This window comes from Electrophorus electricus, chromosome 2, assembly GCF_013358815.1.
Source record: "Electrophorus electricus isolate fEleEle1 chromosome 2, fEleEle1.pri, whole genome shotgun sequence".
Lineage (NCBI taxonomy): Eukaryota > Metazoa > Chordata > Actinopteri > Gymnotiformes > Gymnotidae > Electrophorus > Electrophorus electricus.
Genome location: NC_049536.1, coordinates 24,453,073 through 24,474,625, shown reverse-complemented (window position 1 = coordinate 24,474,625; position 21,553 = coordinate 24,453,073). Strand labels below are relative to the sequence as shown.

Sequence of the window (21,553 nt, the reverse complement as noted above, 5' to 3'; positions counted from 1 at the left end):
ATATGCATGAAGCATCATATTTTTATGTTTTCATACACTGATTAAAATAAGTACTGTCAGGGCTCATTTATGCAGTCCTAACAGCAGTGTTTGAGGCAACAGCTAGTTTGCGCTGAGTACAGCGCTGAGTGCAGTGCTTTTGCTATGGGGGTAACATTTCATCCGAAGCAGTGAATCGGTTTCGTATGGCCCATCTGCTGAGGAAAAGCACTAGGTCCAACGAAAGCAGACCAGGCGGAGAGGGAACTGGAACCTTGTAAAGAAGCTTTAACAAGGGAGCTCTAAACCCTGTCTGGTGGCATAGGGTGATGTGGGCCAGGATGAGGTAATAGGTGATTCCAACCGAGCTATCCCGGTTCGAGCGTGCATGCGTGCATGCGCACTCTTTTGCCTTAACGCAGAAGAGGCCACTGGCAGCAGAGAGATGGCGCCAGCACTCTGTTGTTGACATGATGGACTGTTGGGGAACAAGCGAGAGAGTGAGGGGGACCTGTTTGGAGTCTTAAGGCATGTCTATGAGCCAACACTGTATGCGCTATCTGCCAGTGATGGGAAGCACAGAGAGCAGCCCATCCTGGAGAGAAGAACATTCCATCGCACCCAGCTCCACACATCCGGGTCACCTCGGGTCACCTCCAAGTGCTATTTTAGCTCTACAGAATGTCCCTGAGGTGCGCCTACAATTTAGCTGTTATGCACAGGCGAAGCCTGGTGCTGGCTTATAGACTGGGTGTTAATATCGCTTTACCCCTAATGATTCTAGTGGAGAAAGAAGAAATAAAGAGGTTATTATAAAGAAAGAAGATCCACCACACTAACACTGTATAACTGATGACCAGAATGATAAACACTACACATCATGATCTAAAATATAAAAGACACATGGCACTAAAATATAAAACACAGCCTGAAATACTGATATGAAAATTTTAAGGTTTCAAGAAGTGGCATTCAGGGCTGTTCTAGCCTAGGTCTAGCCTGTACGTGCTCCTTTAGGTCAGGGCTGCAACGATCCAACTGGTTGACTACATTCAGACCTCAGCAGAATTTCTCCAGGAAACTCTTCTCCAAAAGCTCTTATCAGATTCTCACTGAGCAATGAGGAAATTATGCTTCATACAATATATCTGCTCATGATATAAAGGGATATTTCCTAAGCTCTACGGCACCCTCCTCCTCCAGTTGGAGAACTTACACAGGTTGAAGTAAGGGGTTTGTGGCGAGACAGGGAAGGCAGGGGTTTTGGGGAGGGCCTCACCACCGACAGCTGGTGGGGGGCTTATGGGACCACCCTCCAACTCCTCAAAGGCCTCCCTGTAACTGTGCATGTGTCCCTAAAGGAGCAGAAGAGAGGTCAAGACACACACACACACACACACACACACACAAATAAATAAAATGAAACACACACATGCGTATCACCCTATATACTACAACAACAATAAAAGTCAGCTCTGAAATCCAAAGGAACTTAATGAAGAGAAAAGCTTTGTCAAATGGGTGCCTGTTTCTACCTCTTTAGGCCGGCCCCCTGGGTTGAGTGCGATGGTATTGGCCAGTTCGGGTGAAATGCAGCGAATGGGGGAGCGGACACGCGTGGGGCTTTCATCCTGGCCTTCACTGGTGGTCCGGCGTCGTCCTGGTGCTGAGCCTTCATCCAGTGACTGGACCCCTGATGAGCCCAACAACGACCACATAATGAACATTAGTCACTGCAAACCTTTTGCTAATAACAATAGAATAGCCACAGTAATAGAATAAACACATTAAGGACTACCATTATCCAGAAGACAAATCACCTTACAGCAGTTACAGAGGGCACCTCAGAAGACTGTATGAAATGGGACTTTGGGACTTTGGGACTTCATATTACAGTTGCAACTTAGGAGCATTCAGATTGAACAGTGGGCTCACTGAACCAACGTTGCTCACTGAACCAATCAGCCTTCAGTAGTGTAGTACAGTAGAGCAACACTATGAATTTATTCCTCTTATCTATGTAATGTGCACTAACCACTAATTCTCAGGAGTGACCTCCCAACAGGTCTGACCCCAAATGCAGCCTCTGTAAAGCAACAGGATTTGGGTAAGTCATATCCTACTAGTGGCAGAGATGGAAGTTGAAGGTGTAGCTATGATTTGGGTAAATCTGGACACTTCGTAAGCGCTTTTATGTACTTTATGTAGTCATTGCTTTATGTACTCAAATAATAAAGGACACGAGACAAAAGAGATGCAGAAATTACCCTCATGATTTTGTTAAGTTGGTTAAGGCTATATCCTAATTATTTTCTTCTTATTCTTGCTTTTTGTATTTCAAATACATTTATGACACTGTTAGTACACCAATATGGAAAAACATCTAGTAAGTAAACCCCAAAAAAATAATAGAAGATTATTTAAATTCAGTCTTTCTCATAAAAAGGAATTGGTTCAAATTTACCCCCCTTCACCCTCCCCCTAAATCAGCCCTGGAATGGGACCTGGGAGCGGCCCTCATCTAGCTCTGCGTCCGCTTGCACATTCACACAGCAATGTTCCAAGTCAGACTGTACACTCACATGCAGACGCTCACTGTTCCCTGTCAACAGAGTCCAGCCCATACAAGGGCGTGCAAGAAACACTCCCTGGTGTGACACAAGAGAATGTTCTTGAAACCAGGCAACATCCAGAAGTAAATATTTACTAGCTCACAGCTGTAAAGTGAAATGAGCCTCGTGGTGCCTCCACGGCTCCAAGCCACAGCACGTGGGCGGATGGGCGCTCACATACTCGGACAGCTCACCAGGGCCTCACTGCCTCTAACGTCACCATGGGCCTCTCTGGGACTAGCTGGCACTGAGGCTGTTTGGGCTTCAGGCCCGGAGCCACGATGCCAGTCTGGCTCTCTCATTTGGGCCCAGTGTGTACTTAAATGGTTTCTGGATGACAGCCCTAAAAACGAATGCATTAGGAAGGCACGAAACCCTGATGTCGCAAAGGGGGAGTTTGCTTAGAGTCAAAACAAAGTACATCTAGACCCACACATCTGTGGTCTGTTCTCAGTTATGAGTATGCATCCAGTCACATTGCCAGAACAACGTCAAGCACAAAGACACAGGCGTGGAGGCTGGATCTCATGCACAGACAGGGCTGAGCACACAGGCATTTTCCCGTGTTGTCTCACTTCAGACCGGAACCAGAAACAAACCACAGAGACGTAGTGACACAGCACTGCCTCACAGCTGTGCATGTTAATTACTGAGCCCTGTTTCCTTGGCAACTACAAAGCCCTAATACATTCAACCTGGAATAGCGGTGAATCCGAAGGCCTTTCTCTTCTCATTTGGTCTGAGCAGGAGCCAGAGGACAGGGGAACGTTTTTTTTGTTGTTGTTGTTTTTTTCCCACTTTTAATTCACTTCTTTGTGAGCCTATAAGAGCTCACTCTTTCCTGCCTGCTCCCATCAAGGATCTCAGGAAGGTGTTATCTGAGACAACATCTGAGAGGGTCTGCAGCCCAGTTAAGGCTTTTGTGCAGCTTGTATTGGACTGAAAGTGTTGGAAGAGCTCTCAGGGTCAGAACTGGCAGAACGTTCAGATGGAAAGGAAGCTGACATCAGGCTACTGCACTCTGCTTCTGTGTGTACAAAACACAGTCCCCGGCTCCTAGACTCTGATTTCCTAATGGCAGATAACGGCTGCACAAAGGTTCGGGGATATAGGGAAGATTTATTATGCTTTGTACTCCTCCTAAATGCTAAAACAGACGTGAAGGGGTGGCCTTGAAAGAGGCCTGCGTCTCCTCGCAGGAGTATTGTTTCCTGGGTTTAGCAAACTGTATCCTGTGACATTCGCTCTGTGGAAGCAGACAAAGTGGCCTTTGTCCACGCATATCTCCCTCTTGTGAAACCCCGGCTCAGACGGTAATAGAATTGCAATTTTTTTACTGAGGTCATTGCTAGCCGCGAGCTTACGTGAGTGCGGGGCTTGCACTGGCATTCTCGCTCGCACTGGCATTCTCATTCACACTGACTCTCATTCACAGTGACGCTCTTGCTCGCACTGGCACTCTCATTCACACCGGCGCTCTCATTCACACCGGCGCTCTCGCTCGCACTGGCGCTCTCATTCACATTGACTCTCATCCACACCGGCGTTCTCACTCACATTGACTCTCATTCACACCGGCGTTCTCACTCACATTGACTCTCATTCACACCGGCGTTCTCACTCACATTGACTCTCATTCACACCGGCGTTCTCGCTCGCACTGGCGTTCTCATTCACATTGACTCTCATTCACACCGGCGTTCTCGCTCGCACTGGCGTTCTCACTCATACTGGTGTTCAGACTAATTAGAGAGGGCCAGTGTCAGTAAGTGGCTTACAAAGAAGAATTAAAAGCTCTAAAATATTTTTAATTTTTTTTTTCTATGGGTTAGGGAGATAAAGACAAATTAAAAGAGAGACACAGAGAAATGTACAGGAATACAGTCAGAACATCCACATAGATTGATGCAAGGAAGGTGATATGGATAGTTATGTTTGGACACTGACAGAGGGAAACAGAGGAAGAGAGAAAAAGAGGGGGATACAGCAGGGAAGGGTAGAGAGAGGGAGAGAGAGAGAGAGAGAGAGAGAGAGAGAGAGAGAGAGAGAGAGAGAGACCAACCAGAGAAGGAGAGAGAGCAGTGGTGGCTGTCAAGTTCAGCAGTGGCTGTTCTATCACTGATGCTGAGGATACGAGCGTTGTACTCTACAAACCAGGAGGAAGAGGAGCACAGGCAGGATGAAGAGCAGCGGGAGGTGACAGAGTGAGGTGGACAGGAGGGTGTAGAGGTGTGGTGAAGTTGACAAGGTGAGTGCTCCAGACACAGGATGAATTAATATAAAAAACGAGAGAGAGAGAAATGATTTAGGTTTTGGAAGAATGTTTTAAAAAAGAAATATTACTACCTAGTAGTTCATTAGTTTACTTTCCAGACAAAGACTAATTCTAATCAAGGATAAACAGATTTTAATATACTATTTATTCGAAGGTAATTTGTGATATGTCTCTGGAAAGCTGTCCTAAATGTTATGAAACATTTTAAGTTACATTTTTAAGTACAACATACTTTAAAACTGGAGAGGGTCTTGAATATAGCCAGTGTAAATCACTGAAGAAATAATCAGTGAATCCTTAAGGAAAGATGAGGACAGTGTTGTCTTTCCCTAGCTGTGTTTCAGAGATAAATTGGCTATATTGGTGTCATTGTACATCAGATGATAAACGCAAGCAAAGTGCTCCCATAATCCCCTGCAGGGACTGGGCTGATAAGCAGGACCTACTACCCCCACAGGTCCTCAATCACAGCAGCAAAATACTTGCAACGCGAGTGCTGAATGAATGTGAGAAGTGTGGCGATGATACCCGAGAGCATCTCTCTCCCACCACACTTACTTCCCACCACTATTTATCTGCTGTGGGTCATCGCGGGTCAACGCATGGCTACAGAGGAGAAATGTGGTAGCAGACTGCGCTCTTATTCTCACAGGTTGGTTCGCAGAGGGGAAAACATCAATGTGAAGGCTGCCCCCTAGCTGCCTGTGAGCGCCGGAGATGGAACACCTGTGGTTGCAGGGCGTGCTCCCTAAGCAGGAGCACTTACAGATGGATAGAAAGAGCTCTTCAACAACTTCAACAACTGCCGTGATCCTTCTAAAACAACTCGTTCAAATGGACACAAGTCTTTAATAGCTGCAGCAGGTATGGAAAGTTTATGAAACCCGTCAACTAGCTTTTTTGCGACCAGGCCACTAGGGGGCAAACTGTCTATTTAGAGGCAGCTGTTATACATTCTACATCATTCAATTTGCCTAGTACGTAGCTTCTGAAAGCCTGACTTTGCAGTAAAGTATATTCATAAGTAAAATACTTCATGCTCTTAGACACAGACTTATTTAAAACATTTTTTACATTTTTTTAATTTTTCAATTATTTTGTCCTTTATTTCCTCTTTATCAGTTCTTAGTGAAACAAACCATAGAATGGTTAAATCCCAGTAAGTCCTGCACTTGTGATAAGCCTAAAGTTGTACTAGGGTAAATGTGATTATGAAAAATGGGTATATTAAACATAATTATCCACCTACCCTGTGATTACAAAGGATGCATTTTCTTAGCAAATGTACCATATAGGACCTTTGAGCAGAAAAGGACAGATTATGATTGGCAGACTTAAGACACTGGGCTCTGAGCAATATAGAGAGCATTCACAATGACTCTCGGTCTACCATCTCAATATGGCCTGCATGCTGCGGTGTTTCTGGGCCCTGTGCACGGCTGCTGCGATTGGCTTTTACGAGCACTTCTCCAGATGTGTGTGGCTGCCCTGTGGGATCGAGGCCTGGTACACGAGCTGGATGCTGCCATACTTTGCACTGTACTCGCTTTATGAGCTCGCTGACCTCATGTCAACTCCAACGCACCAGTGCAGGAGGAAGCCATGGCTGCGCGATCTGTGCGCGCCCCAAAAGATCCAGGATGCTAAGTAAGTATGAGAGGTGTTGCTTCCGTTATTTCTGTGCTCTACATATTTCTGCATGCCTGAATGGAGTACTAGACACCTGAATTCATAGAGTTCTTCACACTTGTATTCATAGAGTTATACACACACTTGAATTTGTGCAGTACTGGGAATTCATGTATATTTTAGAGAGGAGAGGCAACCATAGTGACCCAGACAGAGAGGATAGCTTACCTGCCACACGGTGGGCCACCAGCCCCTCCAGCTTGTAGTTGATATCCTCAGGTTCAGCCTCCCTGGGCAGCAAGGACGAGGAAGCAGAGTAACTCCGCTGGGCGATGCCATGTGTGCCACCCTCTGATTGATCAGGAGACTGAGAGCTCGTGCTTGGGGGATATATATTGAGGGGTTTCAGCTGCAGACTGCCAACTGTAGAATTGGGCATCGAGGAGTGAACAGGGCCATCGGGCTCAGTGGCCAAGTGGCCTGCAGACCTCTGAGAGCTGACAAGAACTGGCTGGGGGCCTTCTATGAGGTGGTACTGCACAGGGGATGGAGCCTGTTGGATGGGGGAGGCACGCTGTAGGGGCTGGGTGTACCCAGCCGGCGAGGCCCCTGCCTGGGTACGTATGGCAGCGTCGGCCTGATAGGAAGGGCGAGCCTGGGTCTGGGAGAAGGATGGCTGGGTGGTGACCACGCCCTCACCAGAGGGTGCGCTGTAGGACTTGGGCACCTGTGTGAGGGCTGGGTCCAGGTCCAACATGAGCAGATTCAGGGTCTCAATGGACTGCTCAATCTCTTGCTGTGAGGCAGCACGGGGGAACTCAGGCAGGCTGTGGGTCTGCAGGGCTGGACTGAAGTGCACTCCCTCGGTGACGGGTTCCTCCGAGATGCCATACTGCTGCCAAACATTCAGACCCCGCTGCACAGCGTCCCGGCTGCTGGTGGTGCGGGTCGGAGCCTTTGGCATGGGCATCTGCTCAGCGCTGGGCATTGCGCCGAACGTCTGCGAGCGAGAGAAGCTGCCAGTGTGGCTGCCGTAGCCGCTGGAGGGCAGCTCTGGGTCACACTCCAGCTGATCCTGTGCAGATTGGGAGCTATGGAGGAGTGCCACGGGCTCTGGGCTTTTCCCCTGCACACCTTTCTCCGGGTAGGGCACGCCCGGGCCGTTTATGGTCGTCTCGGGCTGGTAGTACAGGTCAGCTGGTGTGGCTCGGCCCCCAATTGAAGACAGCGTGCCAAGACTGTCCACGCTGTTGCCTTCCTGGCCGTTGGGCAAGTCATCGTCCAGGATGTCTGTCTCCCTGTCTATGCTGCTGTGGCCGTTGACATGGACCTGTGCAGGTACCAAGTGGAGGACACCCCCTCCTCCCCCTCCTCCCGCTCCTCCCGCTCCTCCTGCTCCTCCCCCTCCGCCTCCCCCAGAGCTGCTCTGATAGCCCGGCCGGTGCATGGGTGCCTCCAGGCCGCTAAGCAGTTGATCCAGCTCCTGCTTCTCCTCAGGGCTAAGGGGTTGGGTGGGCGGCTGGCTCACTGGCGCCAGCTGGTGGCTGGCTTCATCGGTGCGGTCAGTCTTGATGGAGGCTGTCGAGTTTCCGGAGTCACTGCTCACGGACAGGGCGTGGTCGACAGGGTGGAGGGTGTGATCTACAGTGGGAAGGGTGTGGTCACCTGCAGTGGAGAGGCCGTTGAGTGTAGCATCCAGGGAATCCTTTTTGCGAACCTTAGCATATAGGCTACCATCCAGAGGACCTTGTGTGTGAATGACGTCTGCAGCAAATCAGAAACATTGTGTCATTAAAGTTATTGCTCCATGGAAATGCACCACGTTCACCACAAATGTAAATCATTTTTCTTTGTTTTGCAACAAAAGAAACCAAAAATGAGCACTGGCTCAATGTTAAATGTTTAAGTCCTGATCAGAAACATATGAGTTCATGTGAGTTTATAACACCTGCATTCAACTATTCAAAAAACACCTGCATTCAACTATTACTAATACTAATACTACTATTATGCCATCCAGAACAAAACAAAATAGCACTAGTGCTGAGTCCCTCACTGCTGCTAAGCACTGAAATATGTTGAATTACCATGGGTATCCTACTGGATGCTACATTAAAAGAACTGGTATAAATATGTGCTAAAAGGTTTTGTTTTGATTTATTATCATAGCCCTGCTTCATGTTATTAGAAACCCCTCCCTCCACAAACACACCCACCCACAAGCGTACATACCCCTGGGCAATGATTCAATGACAGCTTCCCTAGAGAGGCACAACACTCCTTATCCAAAGTTCTGACTCACCCATGGAAAAACAGCCTCACAAGGAAAGGTTAGAGGCATTTCCTGCCTTCTTGGAACCAAGGCATCACAGCATACACCCTCACTCTCACATGCACACGCACACACACACACACACACACACACACACACACACACACACACACACGCACGCACACAAACACACACACACACACACACACACACACACACACACACACACACAGACACACACACAAACACACACACACACACACACACACACACACAAACACACAGGCAGCTGGGAAGTCTATTTGTCTGCTACAATTGTGACAATGATGGTTTTGTTTTCTCGCACTCAAATTTTGGTCCCAGCACGTTATGTTGGGTACTGACCTTCCTCATGAAGCCACTGCTTGCCCCGCAGTTTTAATTCTCAATGCAGCCACTGAAACATGGCTCCTCCTTTCAAAGCCACGTTCAGTTTTAGAGTGCCGAGACATTTTTGACAGTTGCAATCAGCCATACCTGCCCTCCTCTGATCTGCACCATATACCTACAAACTAAAGTCATTATAGGTGAATGAGACAGCTATCCAATCCCAGACAATGATTTATGCGTGAGTTTTTGCTTCACAATAGAGTGAGAGAAACAGACCCGTGCACAGACTTTGAGAGTATATGTGTGACTGAGGTGGGTTCCCCAGTCTGTCACAAAACTTCACAAAAATTCATTTGTTCAGAATTGGAATGTTCATGCTATATTTCCCATGATGCATTAATGCGGGATATCTGACCGTCAAATCTAACAACACAGCTGCAAAAACCGTGCAGCAGAAACAGGGCAATATGTGACACAAGACAAGCTTAACAACCAGCTGGTACTGTGCCACTCAGTAAAATATGAAAATGTTCTATACATGTTATACAGGCTCTATAGAAATCCAAATGGCAAGGATGATCTGAATCTTGCGTGATAACCTGGTTAATTAGAAATCTTGAATCTCACAAGCCTGCACGGTTCTTTTGCTGCTGAGATTCTTGTTATGAATGAATAGCGTGCATATGGGCGTCAGCAATACGTGCATTGGTAAGTCAAACTCGCCTGACCCTGTAGGGAGAAGAGCAATTTCATCTCCATCAAGGGAACGCTTCAAAGTAAGTAGTTTCTGTTTATTTATATAGTTATATTTTCCAGTTGTGCTCTAACCAAAAACATGAGACACATTAATTTTAAACAGCTAGGCCATTGTTATGGTCTCTTCTTCAAGATACACATACTCTTCTTCAAAAATCATCTCCGCGTGAGTCATCCATGAAATGTGTTAGAATGCTGATGAAATGTCTCACTATTGAATGCCAGACAACACTTAGAAAATAATATGAAAGTTTTCATATCCAGGTTATTATTTTTTCTTAATTTCTTTTCCCAAGCCATTCTCCTCCCTTGACTTGAGGTGATGGTCTACATCTGTACTGCTCTAACCCCTGACTCAATGCTTTGGCCTAATAGGCTTATAGATAATATAGTAGGTTTATATATGCACTACTCTGAATTAGCTCAAGTGACTTTTAAAAAGGGTGCATTCTTGTCTTGATAATTATACTTTATGCAGGCGAACATAGCAGTAAGTTCTGCACAACAGTTGTATTTTCTATTTCAAATAGAACGAAAAAAGGCAAAACACAGGACTGGCTCCACTGAATTCCGAGCTGAATACAGTCTTACTTTAATTTGTGCAAAGGTTTTCATAGTTTACATTATCTTTGTCTTGTTTTCTTTATCTCTAGTTCCCAATCATGACTCTGCTCGTTTCATAGCACAGTAGCGCCAGTCTCAGGACACGCCTCCACACGGTACCGAGCGCTTTTACTTTTGCGCCATCCGGGAGTCTTTTTCAGTGCGTTTAAAAGGGAAAAAGGATGGGCTAGAGCCGGCGGACAGGCGCGATTGAGCTCTGTCTCAATCAGCCCAGGCCCCAAGCCAGCACTTCCATTTTAATAGCCAGGCACGGAAAAAGTGAGCTTTCCCCCTCCTCATCCTCCACTCTAGTTGCCATTACCCCAGAAAACCTCCTGCTTCATTTGCTTCAGTCTTTCCAGCATCATACAAACCTCTCCAAACCTCTCAGCTCAGACGCAACACTAACATCTCCCCTGTAGAGACAGCATGCCCACCAAGACACGGAGAGGACGAGAAAACTTAGCCACACTTAAATCTGTACTAATTAAAAGTTAAACTGCGACATTTGCCTTGGTCAGCTCAGATTCATTTGCACCTAAAAACAACCTTCTGAGTCAGCACCATCATGTGAAGCACTGGTGTGGTCACTGGCCTCAAGTCTCTCCATATAACAGTCACATTGATGAGACACGCCTCTCACCTGAAAGAGCAACCGCCTTCTATTTTGGCGTGCATTTTTATCACCTGCTTACATGCACCAGCGAGTAATCATTACTCCCTCATCAACATCCTCCCTTTCCTAATCATTGCCCAAAAAAACAGCCAAACGCCAACGTATGGCAAACCGCTGGGAGAGGAGTTATTTAAGGGGGTGATTGTCTTGAGGAAAATAGAGGGGCTGTTCAAGCCTCCCTACCTGCCTCAGTGGCCGGTGCTCAGGCGTTGCTGAACGTCCGAAGTACTTTGACGAGTCCCAGTGTCGCTCTGCTCCTGTGCTCCTCGAGCTGCACGTTAGTGAGCTGTGGAGGGGGAGGTGCTTTGGCTCACCACTCACACTCCTCCTGCTGCTGCAGTTGGGTCAGTTCTGACAGACTCCTACAGAGACGCTCTTTAACTGATGGCCTGTCCCTGTCTGTCTGTCTGTCTCTCTCTCTCTCTCTCTCTCTCTCTCTCTCCCTCTCTCTCTCTCTCTCACCATCTCTGTGTCCTCTTACCCAGAGGGTGTGATTTTATCCTTGCCCAGATGACTGACTGATATCTACCATCATGACATCATGGGGTCTTTCTTGTCCTGTCTACATCTTTCACACTCTTCTTTCGTACTCACATGCTCAGTACACGACACCCTATACCACACTGGGCCACATAATTGTATGCAGAGTCCCAAGCCAAAGTAAAATTACATCCATACATACCTTCTCTAAAAGGCACACAGACACTCCATTACCACATACCCGGGTGGGAGAATAAAGCACTCTAGGTGACTATGTCTGACAAGCGTGTGGATCTCGTCCTCCGATGACCAACATTTTACAAGCCATCAAAATTAGTGCAGGGAAATAAAACCAGACAGTAGTAACCCTGGGAGGTGACCTGCCCTGCTCTTAACGCGGGGAGGAGACAGAGAAAGACACAAAATGTGGGAAAGGACGAGGAGGCAAAAGTGGGACTACTATTCTATCAAGAAAAAAAGATGTTCTGTATATCAGCAGATGAAGCGTCTCTGCGTAGTTTAGATTGCAGTAGTGAAAATGACGTGACTGCTGTTCCATAGATCAGCCAGTGCAGACCCTGTCTGGTGGTGGGAGAAACCCTCCTGCAATGGGGTTCAGCTCAGCTCTCCAGCTGACTGCTTTCAGCACCCTCCACCCTGCATACCATGGAAAAGTTCACCCCATTAGACTGTGTTGTTAAAAACCAAACGAGAGTTTTTCAGTGAGAAACTCCACCCACCCTCAGCAAGGGAGAAAAGGAGACACAATCCCAGTCGAACTGGCCGAGAGCAAACAGAAGTCACTTACACTGAAGCCACTGTCTCTGGGCAAGTGTTTCAGAAGAGACACAGCCCAGGTCCACAGATTGCCTTAGACAAACATCACACTGTTCCCTTGTGCTGCAGAATGCTACTAGGCAAAGAGTTTATTGATCAGAATCCGGGAAGAGCCACAGGCACTTTAATCAAGGGAACATCCAGCCAAACTCAACTACAGAACACCAAGGTCTGAGCTCCAGCTATAGACCACACAGGCTTCCACTGTTTCTAAGCTCTGATCCGCAAATTCCCCCAAACCCCACATTTAACTATATCCTTGCTCAAAGCAAGGCTGACTCATCTAATGTAATGCTTGATGCATGAGTGTGCAGTGAAGTCAAGTATGCTACTGTCAGGCAGCAACAAAAGCATACAGCTGTTGGGGTGGAGAAGCACCACAGCCAGGTTAAATATAACTTCATAACACAAGCTTATATGGATAAGGGTGGGATAATGCTGGGAACGCCCGATAGGTGCTGTTTGGAAGATTGGAGTCCTGATTCTGAGGGTAATGATTTCCAGGGGACTTCCATAGTTTTAAGCTCTGGGTCGGTTTAAGGAGTGGAAAAGCTATGTGTTATTTTGAACACTGTAAAAGAATCCTTGTCTTTAGTCATAACAATGATTTACAAACACAGCAGGGGAGCTTAGTGTGTGTGTGTGTGTGTGTGTGTGTGTGTGTGTCTGTGTGTGTGTGTGTGTGTGTGTGTGTGTGTGTGTGTGTGTGTGGTTGAGATTTATACTGTTTGCTTTTTATCCAAACCTTTTAATAGCCAGCAGGCAGAATGGTATCTGCTTTCACATTAATTCATTGATGTCCTCTCATGGAGAGTCAATGGCTGAACCATTAAAGTACCCTTGATCCCAAAGGCAGGTACTTCTCAAGGACCAAGGGCTGGCTCCCAGCCAAGCCAGATGAGTACACTGGTGTTACATTCTGCCCACCTAATGCAAAATCAGGGATGGCAAAAGCATAGCACTTATATTTGTCAGCATATTGGAACTTGGAAGTTAGTCAGAAAGTGCACAGGAAACCCTCAGTACTTAAATATACATTCACCGAGAAAACACAGGAAAACATTTATATAGGGACATGCATGAGACAAAACAGTTTGAAAACATCATTGTAGCAATAGTGTGATAAAACAAGGCCCCTATCCACAAGAGAACTGGAGGAATTTGTGTATGACATCATATCTCTCTCACATACACATATGCGCGCACACACACACACACACACACACACATGTGCACACGTGCACAGGCGCACACACATGCACAACCTCCAGGGCAGTGCACAGGCTAGGATTTTGTGACAGAGAAGGCAAACAGCATGGTGCCCTCTGTTAAACAGGGTAATTATTACTGTGCTAGCCACTCTCATGCCAAGTGCTCCCCTGACATGTGTGAGCTGAGGTTATTTACCTCTCAGAGGGTGAGTGCTTGGCTCCAGGAGAACAAGCAATCCTGAATCATGACACCTATACTGCTCTTACACCGAAGCAGCACCACATACCCCAGAGCAGCTATTTAGAGTCTATACATCACACACAACAACAGTGTCTAAGCATCTGGGTTGTAAAATACACATGAGATTTCCCCATGGCCTGATATGCATGACACTGTGTATCACCCAGTGTATCACCGAGTGCTACTTTTAAATGGCTCATGAGAAAAGTGAACCCAGAACACCTGGACAAGGATAATCAGCATAACCCTGAATCTCAAGGACATTATACAAAGGAAAAAAAAGAAAAGAAAAAAGAAATGCACATTTTGTGTCAAATTTGAATGTGAGCAGTGTGTGTGTGTGTGTGTGTGTGTGTGTGTGTGTGTGTGTGTGTGTGTGTGTCTGTGTGTGTGTGTGTGTGTGTGTGTGTGTGTGTGTGTGTGTCTGTGTGTGTGTGTGTGTGTGTGTGTGTGTGTGTGTGTGTGTGTGTGTGTGTGTGTCTGTGTGTGTGTGTGTGTGTGTGTGTGTGTGTGTCTGTGTGTGTCTGTGTGTGTGTGTGTGTGTGTGTGTGTGTGTGTGTGTGTGTGTGTGTCTGTGTGTGTGTGTGTGTGTGTGTGTGTGTGTGTGTGTGTGTGTGTGTCTGTGTGTGTGTGTGTGTGTGTGTGTGTGTGTGTGTGTGTGTTTCTGTGTCTGTCTGTCTGTCTGTGAGTGAGTGTTCGAAATAGCCACATACCGAGTAAGTATGGCTCATGGTGCGATACATGAGAAAGCATTGGATACTTAAGCATGGAAAACAACTACCACTGAGTAGCAACACATTCTGTGTGGTCATCTCACACCTGCCACACCAGTCTGCGAAACCACACACACTTTCAATCGCAAGGCTATTCATAACAGAAGCTCTCAGCTTCTAATGCTGTGCGTCTATTCATGCAACACCAGCATACATCACATACTGATGACACATGTCCTTAATTACATTCAACAAATTAATTTGAATGCAATCACATGTAAGACAAAGCTAAGAGTGTAGCACTACGTAGAACTGAGATAAACTTGGTCGCAGTTCTCAAGTTATGTGACTATGGATAGAAGATCCACCTTGGATCCCAAGATAAGCAGTCAGGTTGTTACTCTGTATAATGACTGCATTTACACTGTAGATGGAATCTGCTGTTCAATTTCTGCCTGTGTACTCCATAGGCACACAAAGTGGTCAAGTGCTCATATATGGTGGTCCAAAAACACACTGAGTGCATACACTCATACTTGTGCCATCAGATAACATTTTTGGATCAGTTCCCTTAGCATTAAGAGCACTGAATCTGAGTGATACACACACGGCGGCCCAGACAGAGACAATAGAGAGGGAGAGAAAGGGACACTAAACAAATGCCCAAATTAGATAAAATATTAAATAATTGGTCAGACTCTATACAATTTAACACTTGACTTTAATGAGCAGTGAATGGATTTGATTGGCTACCTTGAAATTTTGCAGACCCTCAGCGGAGCCGGACTCCATATCCTCAGACTAAGCACTTCAGGGGCAGAGAGCTGCCCATGAACACACTGACTCGTACCTCTGCTTCACCTGCCACGATACTCTTAAGTACAGCTCATAAAATATGTATTAAAGATGCTTTAGGCCACACACTTTTAGAGAAGGACATACAAGTGCTTGGAGAGGGGAAACAAAATGGTGCAGTGTGGCACAGGGAGTTTTTAATCCTCCAGTGGGATGTGCTGAATGTGGCTACGTCATCAAACCTGAGAGGGCTCTTTGTGCTTGCAAATGGACATTGCTAAATCCACCCCCTTCTGTATTCCCATCAACCACTTCTCCAAAGGTCACCTACAACTTCAAGAAAGTAGGGTGTATGGGGGACAAAGGGGTTGTAGCAGATGACAGAAACACCCAGAACATCTGTTACAAACTAATACTGATTCATTTTTAGAGCTTTCCCACGACTTGCCTGTTTTCTCATATCTTCTCCTTCTCTAACTTTATTTCTCTGCACTTAGTTGCTGAATGCAGTGATGTCTCTCGACCTGCTTTGTCTGCTGATCTCCAGCTGTCTCATGCTCAGCATGTTAGTGTGTGACACTGGTGTGTCAATCATATATTGCTAGTGAATCTAGCAGAGGCCCAACCGTTCAGTCACAGCAGCCCACGTGCTTCAAGCATGAAGCCATTCACAGCTAACGTTTCAGTGAAGTGAAGTAGTGTCTCAGGAAAAGCAATCAAGCTGCACTCTGAGCACTGGGACATGACGGGCAGGCTGTTTGGAATGGCTCTTTGATCTGCAAATACTGGCTAGCTGTGGTCCAGCTAGCATGTTCCTTCTTCTCTCTCTCTCACACACACACACACACACACACACACACACACACACACACACACACACATCAGAGCACACTATCAAATCAGCAAGTAAGCACAAAGTATAACATGGCAATCAGAAATCAGAGGTTTTCTCTTAACCCAGATAATGGTTTGCTCTAATTTAGGATGGCAGTGGTTTGCTTGGTTAGGGCACAAATCTAGAAGCATTCTGGTTTAAAGCTGGTTTAAAGGTGGAGTAACACATTTCTACCTGTGGTTGTCAAGCTGTTTAGTGGTCGAGTGTGTATAGACAGGCAGGGATCTTGGTATGACCTCCCAAGAGGGCAATTAAAGCACCTGTAGCAGGTTCTGGTGGAACAGCAGTGCAACATATAATCCCCAGAATTGATTATAAAAGCGTTCATAGTCCCATCCATAATATACACAAAGTTTAGAGCAACCGAGTCTAGGGGCTGCGAAGACTCAGGTTGCTCTAATGTTTGTGTCTAAACTTTGTGTTATGGCCTTTGTGTATATTATGGCCTTTACATAATTACCAGCTCCAACATCAGTGGTCCTCATCCAGCTGGTTTCACAAACAGCTCTCAACATCACTCAATGATTAATATAGGACTGACCTGCCTAGTTGATCATACAGCCCCTATGTATGCTTCTGATAATCATGGCCATGCATCAACACAATACTGGTATTTATACACTTGTCAGTTCATGAACATAGTCTGTCTGTCTATAGGTATGCTTCCACAGGATTCCCCCTTCTCCTGGGGTGCCGTGGATCCTTCTGTCACTAGAAGAGGACTCTACCTTAGCCACTCCTCATCCTATAGGCATCACTGGAGGTAAATACATTAGTCTTTACCACATGTGGTGCTGCGGTGGAGGCCCGGTGATGGGGCAACACAGTGAGCTCATCACACAAGCCCTTTAGAAAAGCAATTAACCTCTGTTCTCCAGAGGTATTACACTGGGTCCCATTCTCTTACCTCACCACGTATGTAAGCTCCCTCAGACGGTCTATGTGTTTTTATGAAACTGCCAGTTCAGCTGTAGCCAAATGACTTGCATGGGCTATTTTCTGCACAACTGAAGCAGCACTCTTTCCCCAAAATGATCTCTTCTTCATTCACTGATTTGGCTGTATTCATCCAAGCGTGTGTCCACTGAAAGGTCCCATTCTCTTAAGCAACAGAGAGCAATTAATGAAAGCAATGAAACAAGAGTTTGAGGACAACCTAGTTTAGCTGTCAGGCAACACGGCAATCAGCAACCCACAAAGAGAGCCAGGTGAACAGCATACGCCCCAGCAACTGTTTGCTCTGTCCCAGACTGTCATCCCTTCTCTGAGTGGAGCAAACCCAGCCCTTTGAATGTTTTTTGCTAGTAAATGCTAAACCAGTGAGGCGGTCTGGCACCGCAGAGGCTTCTCAACCAACTTCAGTATGTTCCTGGATAGCGAGTACCACACGGCTTTAGCGTCCACGTTCAAGAGCAGAGCCCATTGGCTTACGCTATAGCAGAAGATGATGTGTGTTGCATGCTTGTTTTCAGAGCCAGCTAGTTAAGAAATTCCCCTGAGGTCTGGTCTATCAGAACTCTGACAATGGTGGACAAGGCCATCGGCCCAGTCTCATAAATATCATCACTGTCATCGTGTGCCATGGGTCAGCAGGAGATATTTGGGGGGCACTACTTGACCCGTGCTGAGGTATGTGCCTGGAGAACTAGAGGATGTAAGGGAAATGAGGCAGGGGGATATCCCATGCCGATACCAAAAAAGACCTCCTCCTCCTGCCCTCCGACGTTCTCCCAGGCTGGGTAAGGAGAACTGTATGGGCAACAGCTGGATGGACAGAGCAAAATTAGAAAGGATGGCCAAGCATGGAATCTTCGGCGGTCCCCCTGGCTGGAAAAACTGAAGACCGTTCACAAAATCTGGAGAGAAACATGTATTTTCACCCCAGGGAGACTGGCTGTACTAGCTTAAAGGTCTCTGACCAGAAATGCTGCACTCAGTCCCCTGCAGCGCAAAAGCGAGGTTGGACAAATACACCTCTGTGTTGAGGTGAATCTGGGGTACTTCTGCATAAGCCAAGCTGACGCACTTTAGTCTGAGGCTTTTCATAAGAACAGCTCCTCAGTGTTATACAAGTCTCCCTATCTGATTTTGGACTCAAGGCAGTTTAATCACTAAAGCCCTCACTGACAGCAGCAGATGACTTTATTTAACAGAATAATATCAAATCCTCTTAATCTGTGTGTACACAATGGCTTTATCTGGTCTGTTGAAAACAATGGAACTTGACCACATCAGATCACAATAGTGCCAAGACACATCATGGTTTGTGTATGCTGCTGGATGCCTTACAAAGCAAATCATTCCAATGAAATGGGGCAGCTGGTTTTGCATGTAAGAGGTGGTGAGATACAAGAGATCCAGAGTGCTGAGCAGCGCGTGCTGCACAGTGTCGGCACTGAGCTCATAGCTGAGCTGTGTGGAAGAGGAGGTAGCCGGGGCTGACGCCTGCATTCACTCCTGTCTGCAAAAGCCTACTGCATACTTAGCAATGTGGCAACACTTGCCACTGTCGTGTCTCTAAAACAGCCATAAATGTCAGACAGACCACACACAAACAAACAGCCTTCAAGGAGTCGGGACCACTGGAGGAAAACGCAAAATGTGCAACTCTGGTGTTAACAGGTGGGGACAGTAAAAATCTGGCTCAGGGCCGACAGGGCCGTCTCCTTGCGTGACTCCCTGTTAAATGCCATGACCTCGGAGCCTGCCAGAGCTACTCTTTCTAACACACCACAGCTCTGCACATGCAATAATACAGCCTGCTGAATTACCAAGATTTTTATTGCCTTGGCTATCATATATGGTTCATTAGCCATTCAGAAGCTGGATCAGTGATGAAGAGCTCCTGCAGCCTGCTACAAGGGGTAAATTGGAGCAAGCTCTGGCATAGACGTGTGTACGCAACAAGCGTTCATTCACACTGCTAACCGCACAACTTTAGCATAATGGCTCTTGACTACACGCAGTGCAAACACTGAGGTGGCCAGTCATCCAGCAACAGAGCTGGGGCTGCTCCGAGCTAGACTCAAAGGCGTGCTAACTACACTCAATGAGACCATATGAAAATCAGTTCTGTCTGCAAGACCCTCGGAAATGTTTAGCACACTGTGGCTTTTTTCTGCTTTGACATGAAGTATTTAGCAAAGAAATGAGTCGCCGATTACATAATTACACACCCAGAACTGCAGCCTAAGAAATCCAGGATAAATGCAGGCTTAAATGCAGCTCCCAAAACTGTTAGATTATAACTAATCTACACAAAGCTGTTGAGTCATTAGATATTACTGAAAAAATGCATAAATTAAAAAAAAAAAAAAGAACACGACAAAAAAAAAAAGAACAAGAATATCAAAATTCCAATTATTTAGTCAGCGTGCAGTTTTTCATGGGAGGCAAAACAGAAGCATCTATGTCAAGAGCACACGTGCAATGTAAAGTTTAAACGTACCAAAGGACAAGGCCTACCTGAGAACACACAGCACCTGCGCATTTGTCATCCTGCCGTACCGCTAAAAACAGAGTTTCTCTTTCTCCCTAAGGACCAGTTCTAATCTGTTCCTATCAGGGCTGCTCAACTTTGTGTGTGTGTGTGTGTGTGTGTGTGTGTGTTTGTGTGTGTGTTTGTGTGTGTGTGTGTGTTTGTGTGTGTGTGTGTGTGTGTGTGTGTGTGTGTGGGTGGGTGGGTGGGTGGGTACATAGTGAACTGAAGCTATGCTCTGTGTCACTCCCCCTCTGGTGACAGACAACAAAAAGGGGCTTTCATATCTGGAGGGGCCAGAGGAGTTGCCCGTGGCCCTTCCACCCCTGTCATCGCCTGTCCTACCCCATCTCCCTCCCACCACACTTTCCTCAACCGAGTATTTAGAAAATGCAGCAGCGCCAGGCCTTGGCCAAACACCAGCCCAGCCTCGGTAAACAGGACCCTGGGACTTGGCCTTGCCAGAGGGGGCCCTGAGGTTCAGCTGCCGCGCTGGTGACTGCTTCCCTACCCCACAGTTACTTGGCCTGTCTTCACTCTCTCTTTCTGCCTGCCTCCAGGTTATGGCATGTTACAAGAAGATGATTACAATGCTCTGCCTCTTACGTTATTTCCTACAGTGTTTCATTGCCCACCTTAATGTCACAATAAAGAAAACTGTAAAAATATATATATATAAATAAATAAATAAAAAATAATTAAATAAATTGGAAAAAAAACCACAACAACAACAAAAAAACCCCACACATTCATGTGTGGTCACAACACCGGTTGCGCTTTTGGCCTGTTTGAAGCGCGCCCACAGCAGGAGATGTTGGTGCGCAGGGTGCTAGGGCAATGTGTCTCGGCTGTAGGTCACACAGTGTCACTCCCTGCACATGTATCAGACGGCCCTATGACTGTGCAAGTTGAGATTGGCCACGATGCTGTCTAGCCTTGCCAACAGCAGTTGCTGAACAGTTTCAGCATGTGCGGTCAAGACAAAGAGCAGATAAGACATCTATTACCCTGCCATTAACATGTCAGTGCAGATAAAGCATTTACCCTTATTATCTAGTTAGATTACATTAGAGCTCTCATGATTGTAGTCTAGTCTACTGTATTTATGGCATATAGAAGTGGTAGCACAAAGCCATAGCTAAAGGTGGTAGTTATTAAGGGTGCATTTTAAACAATATTAAACAATATTAAGAGATTAGAGGTTATAAAAATCAATAATCTAAAAACATCCCTACTATATCCATTTCAACCTCAAACTTGTGTTCATTGACAGCAACACAATTGTTATGAGTGTTATTCAGTGTATTGTCTAGCTTCTAGATCTTTCTAGACCCTGGCCTGTTGAAATTCAATAATGAAAAAAATTTGACAAATTAATTTGCCTCACCAGTTTCACCATTAGTGAAACATCATTTTCCTGACAGGAATCTTCATCTTCCTCACCCGTTTTCCACAATTCTCTTCCATGAAGGGATACATTTAGATTTAGTCAGCATGCTAACTGCATACTTATTTCTCAACCAAAATTCTGGAGACAGAAACATTTTCAGACAAGCTTGGCCTGAGTTTTGGGCCGTACCACAGCCAGACTCCTGAGAACGTGACTCTCCCTCTCCTGAGACTCCTGAGAACGTGACTCTGCCTCTCCTGAGACTCCTGAGAACGTGACTCTCCCTCTCCTGAGACTCCTGAGAATGTGACTCTCCCTCTCCTGAGACTCCTGAGAACGTGA

General features: G+C 46.2%; 1 protein-coding gene across 9 annotated transcripts in view; it reads right to left on the bottom strand.

The window, feature by feature from the left end:
- The window catches only part of tns1b (tensin 1b), a 136,354-nt gene that overhangs the window by 15,735 nt on the left and 99,066 nt on the right, over positions 1-21,553 (bottom strand). For 7 of the 9 annotated variants that reach the window (XM_035534725.1, XM_035534706.1, XM_035534697.1 and 4 more), the window contains 4 exons: positions 6,724-8,259; positions 4,654-4,737; positions 1,515-1,672; positions 1,196-1,334 (listed from right to left, as the gene is read on the bottom strand). In XM_035534725.1, the coding sequence (XP_035390618.1) occupies positions 1,196-1,334; positions 1,515-1,672; positions 4,654-4,737; positions 6,724-8,259 (1,917 nt within the window). The remainder of the gene's footprint in view (positions 1-1,195; positions 1,335-1,514; positions 1,673-4,653; positions 4,738-6,723; positions 8,260-21,553) is intronic. The other 2 variants (XM_035534717.1, XM_035534729.1) reach the window with 2 other exon arrangements.